This window comes from Peromyscus leucopus, chromosome 15 (genome assembly GCF_004664715.2).
Source record: "Peromyscus leucopus breed LL Stock chromosome 15, UCI_PerLeu_2.1, whole genome shotgun sequence".
NCBI classification, from domain to species: domain Eukaryota; kingdom Metazoa; phylum Chordata; class Mammalia; order Rodentia; family Cricetidae; genus Peromyscus; species Peromyscus leucopus.
In genome coordinates, this window is record NC_051076.1 from 21186939 (window position 1) to 21195831 (window position 8893).

An 8893-nucleotide genomic window follows, 5' to 3' on the forward strand; every position below is an offset into this window, starting at 1 on the left:
GATTACTGGCTTGCTCAGCTGTTTACCTACCCAGGTCTGGTACCATTTGAAATAGACTGGGCCTTCCCTATCAATCACCAATTAGGAAAATGCCCTGTAGGCTTATCCAAGCCCAATCTTCAGTAGGCGGTTCCCCCCCACCCCCATTGAGGTTAGTCAGGGCTATATAGTAAAACTCTGTCAATACAACAAAGAACACAAACAAAAGAATGAGGAATGGATATATAAAACAAGATGGCCAGGGTTGGACATAATAAAGTTAATGTGGCCTTTCTGTTACATGATTGCTTTTTTTCTTTCATCGTTTTGTTTACGTTGTTTGTTGATGGGAACTAGAGACAAGAAAAAGTAGGTGGGAGGTATTTTCCACACACAGCATATGTACTTACATATCTCTGTTGTGTTCCATTTTTATTCATGATTCAGTTCAGCATGGTTCTTGTTTCCAGACTGCTAGGCTCCCTCCCAGCTTGATGGCAAACTTAGCGAGCATATTTGTGAACGGCTTTCAGTCAAGTCATTAAATAGAAATAGATGAATCTTAATGAACCTTAAAACACCATAAAGGGTTCTCCTGCCAGTGCCTCGGGGGACCCAGGAATTCTACAAATAATTAGAACTGTGAGGTAGAGATGACCAGTCATTGCCTTGGACTTGTATTAAGCCACTCACTCCTTAAGACTGTGTAGTTCAAACTTGTCAGGATATTTCTATACATTTTAATGTAAAACTTACAGTAGATTTTGATATTTGCTTATCTTTTCTATTAGGAACTTTATTTAAAAAGTTCTTTGTTTCTGCTAATTTGGACCAAGATTTTACTGTCATAGTCATTGAGGGTGAAAGAATGATAACTACTGTATAATTAAAACAGAATAATAGTTAATCTGTTGCATCCTTTCTAGTGAGCATCCTTTCTAGAAGAATCTTAGGACAGGCTGCTGACAGGAAGCAATCCTTAGAAAAACTGGAGGATTACCTCTCTTTGTGATTTAGAGTACAAGTTTTTATTTTAAAAATACTTCAAAAGGAATTCACCTTTATTGATAACATAATTGAAACACTTACTTTATAAGTTTAAATTACCTTTGAATGGCAATAGTAATTCCTTTGTGGTCCAGAAATGAAAATATGCAAAATTGACCACACTATGTATTTTTACATGGTATACTTGCAAATCATAAAACAAAGGCTAAAAATGAAACTAGCTCATCATTTTTTGAACAGTATATGACAAGAAATCTTAAAGAAAAAACCTAAAGCCGAAATATTTACAACTTAATTTTCTAATGGCTTAAAAAAGTCAAATGACTTCTTTAAATCACTTTTGTGTGATTGAAGACAGTGTTACCTGTACATTTCTGTCATTTTTAGAATAAAACACAAAAAGTAACACAGTATGTAGTTTTTCAATTTTAAACAACTTTAACAAATCATGTTATGTTTATAATATGCTAAAAATTTTTACATGGAAGAGCTTTTTAAAGATTTATTACTGTTTTATGTATACTTGCATGGTATATATGTGCCACATGCATACAGTGCCCACAGAGCTGGAAGAGGCACTAGATTCCCAGGAAGTAGAGTTTGAATGGTTTTAAGTCATCATGTTGTGCTAGGAATTGAAGCAGGGTCTTCTGCAAGAGCAGCATGTGCTTCGAGCCAGTGAACCAGCCATCTCTCCAGCCCCCGCCCTCCTCCCGTACCTCAAACTCTACATTAATGGAGAGCTTCTTAATCCACCTCAAAAAAAATCTTTTTTTTTAAAGATTTATTTATTTATTATGTATACAATATTCTGCCTGCATGTATCCCTGCAGGCCAGAAGAGGGCACCAGATTTCATTACAGATGGTTGTGAGCCACCTTGTGGTTGCTGGGAATTGAACTCAGGACCTTTGGAAGAGCAAGCAGTGCTCTTAACCTCTGAGCCATCTCTCCAGCCCCCACCTCAAAAAATTTTATACACTAAATTATCTAACAGATTCATACCCATAGTTCTACTTTGTTTTTGAGATAAAAAATACTCAGTATTTATTGTATTTCTGCCTTTAAGAAATAATAGTAACTTTAAAAAATTCATGTCAATCCCTCATAGTACTGGTTAATGACATTGGAACAAAACCTGATTCTTTACTTTTGAACCTCTACTTTTATCTTAAAATGAAGGACAGGTAGGAGTTTAGCTCTTGCCTAGCAGGACTCTCCTCTCTCATCCCAAGGTTGAATGTCACAAGGGACTTGATGCTATTCTCCTGTTTTGTTTTCCAGTTAAGTGGATTGGTGTAGGTAAATCCAGAGAGTCCATGATTCAGCTCTTCTGAGGACTGCCGGCAGTGCACAAGACACTCCTTGAGAGGGAGGGGAGATACTTAGACATTTCTCTATGCTCTGCGAATTCGAGAATACAGACATTGCAATGTGTTTCCAGCTGGCATTGGATTGCAGTCTCTGACGGATAGCTGTCATGGATATGATAGACTGGCGCCCTCCTCCCATCCAGCTTCCCAGCTGGCATGGCTGCCGCATCTGCTGCTCCTGCTGCTCCTGGTGCCACACAGTTCCTTTCCGTGTTTAGTAATTGTATAACCCTGTTGTTTGAATCTAAACTTCCAGTGTAGTTCTTCATTATTGTCATCGTGGTTGAGTTTTATCCTGACTAGATGGTAAGAACAATTAATGCAGTTTTGCACAAATATTTTTACATTCTGATCATTCAATTCTGTCATTGTAATCTTTGCTGTTAGAAAAAAAATGAAAAGAAGGTTCTGTCAACTTTTGTAATGCTCTGAATTCTTTTAAATTGTGAACTGCTTATTTTCTGCTGAGGCCATTGCAAAATTGAGCTTTGGTTGGGAGGGGTAGTGTGTTCATGGGACCTTTAATTTGTGTAGAATACAGAACTTAGTTCTCTCTACAATTATTTAATACAATGAACATTAATTCAGTGTTCAAAAAGAAGAAATGTTTCCCTACAATAACAACTTTAATGTTAAAAAATAATTATTAAAAAACTGTGATATTTGGTGAATACTTTTTGTTTTCAGATATGAGCTCAAATGTATCTCTTTCCTTTTTTATTTTTTAAGTATACTGTTATTTCTAAGAACAGTGGGTGGCTGTCAACATTGTGCCTGCCAGTATATCTACAAAATGAAGCATACGTACCCACATGAACCCCAATTGTCACCCATAATTTTGATCATGCCTTCATCTCTCCTTTCTTGAAAAAAACAAAGAGGTATTATTTGACAGCTAGGCTTTACATTGTGCTGTAGATTATCCTTCCAAGAACTATTAAATGTTTAAATTAGGTATCACTTGAAATTATTTTATTATAACCATCAATAGCTGATTAAAAAGAACCAAATATTTCCAGTATGCTGTGTGTGTGTGGTTTTTCTTCTGTCCCTAGTAATTCTAGTGTGGAGGAAGGGTGTCCCACAAGGTCGGCAGAGATCAATAGGATCTTCGGGAGGATCTAAATGTCTTATCACTCAAGTATTTTTATTAATACGTGGTTCAAGAACAATTCTAAAATAGGAGCAGCTTCATTGAACTCTGAATGATGAACACTGGTGGCCCCACCAGCCCACTCTGTAACGTGAGAAAAGAGTGGTGCCGGTAAGTCCTGCTTCTCACTGTGGAAACTGGAAGGTCTTGGAAGATCTGTATTCTTGGCTATAAGCATTGTATTATTGAAACATTTTCACGAATGAACTCATTTTCATTCAAGTCAGGAATTTTTCCTCTGTTACCCAAAATGTCTCCGATTGCTGTTATTTACTGATTTCAAACCACTCTGGATAATTTAGTTTCTCTTTGAATGTGAGCTATCAATTGATTAGGAGAGGGATGGAAATCCTCCAACTACAATGGTCTGTTCTTTAAATAAAGCTGCCTTTCAAACCATTGATGACTATTACAGTTTTATGTAACTAGGCTGTATGTGCCATATTCCCCTAGATACTGAAGATGCGGTAGCAGGGACAAGTGCTGTCTCACTGAAGCGTATGGTAGGGGCAGCATGCTAAACATTGAACGGGGTTGTGTGCTCCAGTGAAGCAGTGCGTAGTGAAACGAGTGGGACCTAATCAAAATGTCTTACAAGGGCCAGAGAAGGCTTTCAGATGCTTAAACATATTAAGTAGATGAATTAGCATGAGGGAAATGTACAGGGTCCAGACTAGAACAAATCTGCAGAGTTGGAGAAATGGAAGCAAATGAGCAAGGGGCTGGTGAGGTTGGCAGCAGACCGAGGGACGCTTAGCCAAATAACCAGTGCGTGTTGATGGGAGAGCCCTGTGGGTCAGAACGGAATGCCTGTTACAGCTAAGCCGCGGTAGAGCTGCTGAATCAGAAAACCCGAGCTAGGGACCGAGAGATGTGTGGCTTAGCGGTTTAGATCACTTGCTGCCCTCTCAGGAGCAGAGTTCAGTTTCTACACGGTGGCTCTCAGCTGCTTGTAACTCCAAGTCTGGAGGTCTAATGCTGTCTATTGGCCTTCGTGGACATTTATATGCATGTGGTGGGCATAATACAACTTTTTAAAATTTAGTAGACTATTGAATGACTGCAAGTGGGAGTCACCACAGAGTTAAGCTTATCCAACTGTAGCACAAGATCCGTGAGCAGGGAGGGTTAGTATGCATATTTGATATTAATTGATTACTGTAGAATAATTAGGAGGGCTGATATAAGACAGTTTTGAAAAGATGATGTGAGAGGCTGTATGTGCTTATTTCAGATGGGGTCTTATATGGATGGCCCTGGCTGGCCTAAAGTCCCCATGTGGCTCAGGATTACCTTGAACTGATCTTTCAGGACTCCTCCGAGGTGTGTGGTACACATGGCTCAAGAGGTTCTGCCTTCAGTCGGTACAAAGCAACTGTAATCAAAATGTGTGGCACTATCATGGGAAAAGATGACTTTTTTTTAAGAACCTGAGGGGGGGAAAAAACTCAAAAAGCTATTTTAATATAGACCCTTAAAATACCAAGGATGCCAGAAACAAAGCTAATTAGAAAAATGCGTGAATCTAAAGAAAGTATAGATGGCCCAAAACATGAGGATGTACCCAAAGATCTTCACTAAAGGTAGGTGTTGGCAACTGGCATTGATGTTTTAACAATTATGGTACTTTATTGCATTTTATAAAAATATAATTGACAATAATAAGAGCAGGGACAGCTGCTGGGACCAGAATTTTTGTATGTCATTGATGCTAAATTGGTATTCAATCTAGATTTAGGACATGAATTGGTACTTTTCTATGGTAATCACTTAAGAACAGGCCGAAACCAGGCAGTGGCAACGAGTGCCTTTCATCCCAGCAGTTAGATCTGAGTTTAAGGCCAGCTTGTTAACAGAGTGAGTTCCAGGACAGCCAAGGCTACAAAGAAACCCTGTCTTGAAAAATAAAAAACAATAAAAAACCCAAGAAACAATTATTTAGCAAGGCGTACGGCATGAGAAGGGCAAACTGTTAACTGTGAAGTGGAAATTGTTGGCAATCTATATGTGAGAGGATTATACAGTTCTAAGGCCAAGATTGACAAACTGCCATTGAGAAACAATCAGACTTCATTGTCTAAGTGTTGTACTTTCAGCTAAAACAAAAGGTACAGCCCAAGTGGTGGAGCGCTTGCATGGAATGCTCAAGGCCCTGGGCTCCATCTTTAGTACTGTCTATATGAATGGGGATCTTGGTCTCACCAAAAGACCCAGCTCATCACCCAGAGCATGTGCTGTTATATTTCCTCCAGCTTCCCTCCAAGGATCATGTGGGCTCTTACTGATGTTGTGTGCATTGGAGGAAAAATGATTCACCTTTGTGGGGACTGGCTCAGAACTGGCTGATTCCAGTTCTGAAACTGGCGTTGCAGAACTTACAGAGATTGGGATCTGTGGTGGTATGGGTCAGCGCTGTGTCTCTGAACCTGTGAGGTCCTTTCAGTTCCAGAAGGATTAATGAGAATAATACTTAGTATTTGGAAGAATCCCATATTGGTGCTTTGACCCATGAGCTGAGGACTAGTTGGTGGGAGATGCTGCCTGGAAGTTGTTAGCACTGCCTGTGCCTAAGGAAATAGTTAAGTCCAAAGCTTAAGTATCCCTGGGTGATTAGAAGTGTCATTGCCACAATAAGAAAAACGAGTAGTGGTTCCCCAAGAGCCCATGCATCTCTCCCATGTGTGTTTTGGGTATGATCCATTGATTAAGCAAATTCTCACATCCCTTGCTCAATGGTGGAAAGAGAACTGATTCCAGTAAGTTGTCCTCTGACCTCCATGCATGTTCTATGGACACAACATACATGCCCCATCTACGTGTACACACAAGAAAATAATAAATAATAAAGTACAAATAATTTTAATGAAACTTAAAAAAAAAATAGCCCTCCTAAAGGAAAGGTTAGGTTGTTGCATCTGACCTTGCCCACAAGCGGAACAGAGGGTCACGCCCACTGGGCCTCTTTATATTTATACACAACCTATTCCTCATTTGACCAAGCTGCTAGTTTTCCAAACGAATGATTGAAATAAAGGAATCTCAGTTTCATAGACCCAGCATACTTCCAAAACCTGATGGTTCTGAGCTGGGCTCATGACGGGACAATGCTCTACCCAGGCTGTTCTGTACGCTGCCCCACCATTGGGCAACATGATCCAGTGGGTTTGTCTGTGGCAAGCAGGAACGATCTTTAGAGACGTTGGCAGGCTCGGAATCACAGAAGAGGCCTTTGGAACACAGAGCTACACCATTCCGAATAACTACTGTTCTTTCCAGAGAGTTCTTGGCTTGCTCTTGGGCCTCCATGGAGACTGAATGACCTTAAGCTACCAAGTTACCATGCAGCCCAAGGCTGTCTGTCATGAGCTGTGACCTGGCGCAGATGGGTAAGAGTCCTGGTGGGGAAAGGTGGCAAACGAGCATGGTGGCTGGAGCAGCAAGCTGAGAGCTCCCACCTGGAACCATAGCCAGAAGAGGGGAGACTGGGAATCGCGTGTGACTTTTGAAACCTGAAATCCTGCTCTCCATGGCATATTTCCTCCAGCAAGGCCACGTGCTTTAAAGCTACCCAAACAGGGCCACCAGCTGGGGACCAAGTATTCAAATGCAGGGGCCTCATTTGGAGGGCTGCAGGAATATATCATAGGAACTCAGCTGGTTATGGCAAAATCACTACCTGGAGGGATCAAGGATTTGCTCCAGAGGAAGCCAAATTCCAAGGAGCTTTTGGTGTTGCTTGGCTTGTTATGTATCAGCTGTCTTCTGTTACGAAAATCATGTGTGCCTTCATGGTTTTCCCAATTGACCTTTCCCTAAGAAGGGCTAGCAGTGTGGACTGATCACTCTCAGGACACACACATTTCAGGACTTTGGAGAACAGCCTCAGGAAAGGCTTTCTCTGGAATCAGATATCTCCCTTGGCCACTTTGAAGGACTAACAGTGATAACAGCCCACTTGCAAGTCTCCTGATTTAAGGTAAATCCCACAAGGAGATACCGCCTAGGTCAGGTGGATGTTAAGTAATAGCTTTACACAGTTCAGCTCGGACCCTCCCTTCTTACCTTCCTCTTTTCCCAAACCTTACCTCTAGTTCCAGATCTCCCTTTAACTATTGCCAGAGGTGCCGGGCAGTGGTGGTACACACCTTTATTCCCAACACTCAGGAGGCAGAAGCAGGCAGATTTCTGTGAGTTGGAGACCAGCCTGGGCTACAGAGTGAGTTCCGGGAAAGGTGCAAAGCTACGCAGAGAAACCGTCTCAAAACAACAAAAAACTATCACCAGAGGCATCTAGCTGTACACTAGGGACTGAACACGCCTCCCCCTGCCCTGCAGATAAATGGCAGATAGCTTGGACAGATAGGAGCCACAAAAAAAGAAAAAAAGGCGGTTTTATTTTCTCCCATTGACCTAGATTCATTTTCTACTAATCACGTTTAAGACTATAGTTGAGCACATAAGATCCCTCTTCTTAGATATTACCCGAATTTAGCTTTAATTCATTTCCCCATTGGTCACTTCCCTTTGGGGTTGCAAATGATAATTAACGGTTATTGCCTCTCTATGTGATTCTTATCACACACACACCCCCAGTTGACCTTGGAAGCCTGGCTTTACACTGCCAAGGGATTATGCTTGTAAGTGTATATATACCAGGACTTTGAGGGCATGAGCCACGGAGAAGAGAAAAGAGAATGGAAGAACTAGATGGCTAAGAACTTGAGAGGAACAAACTGAGATGGGGAAGAACTAGGTTGTAGGGCTAGAAGAGAGTACTAGAGGAACGAGATGGAAGATGAGGAAGAGCCAGATGGGGAAGTACTAGCTGGGTAAGAACAAGCTGAAAAGGACCTAGATGAGGCAGAGTTAAGGTGAGAGAATTAAGATAGAACTTTGAGGGAGTAATAGATAAATATAGAGAGAATCAGGCAAGAAAGGAGCTAGACACGAGAACAGACCTGAAGCTGTGTATAAAGAATGTTATGCCAGAGGAATTAAAGCAAGTGGACTATAGAGCTCGGTGTGCTGAGATTCTGTTTCCTCAAAATAGTTCTCACTGTTAGTAGTTCTCTCTCCTGAGCCCCTGGGATGTATAATATTAAGGCTGGTCCTGCTAATATTACGCAAGACCCCAGGCCTTCAGGTTTGACCAGGACTTAACACACAAGTACCCTCCCTCCATACAAGTTCTTGGAACTTTTGGCTGGGACTAGAACCTCAGCTTCTGTGGGCCTCCAGTTTGTGGACAGGGGCATATCACAGGCCTTCTCAGTTCTTGTGAGCACGCGAGCCAGTCCTTCGTAAATCTGCGTCTATAACTGTTAGTTATTTAGCTGTGTTGTGTTCTTACCCTGCAAGGAAGTGTCACGAAACACGACAGA

At 41.3% G+C, this 8893-nt stretch overlaps 1 protein-coding gene across 1 annotated transcript in view; it reads left to right on the top strand.

Annotated features, from left to right (window-relative positions):
• The window catches only part of Adss2 (adenylosuccinate synthase 2), a 32348-nt gene extending 29034 nt beyond the window's left edge, over window positions 1-3314 (top strand). The window contains exon 13 of the mRNA XM_028865500.2: window positions 2271-3314. Coding sequence (XP_028721333.1) covers window positions 2271-2323 — 53 coding nt within the window. The 3' untranslated portion in view covers window positions 2324-3314. The remainder of the gene's footprint in view (window positions 1-2270) is intronic.
• The last annotated feature ends 5579 nt before the right edge of the window (window positions 3315-8893 follow it).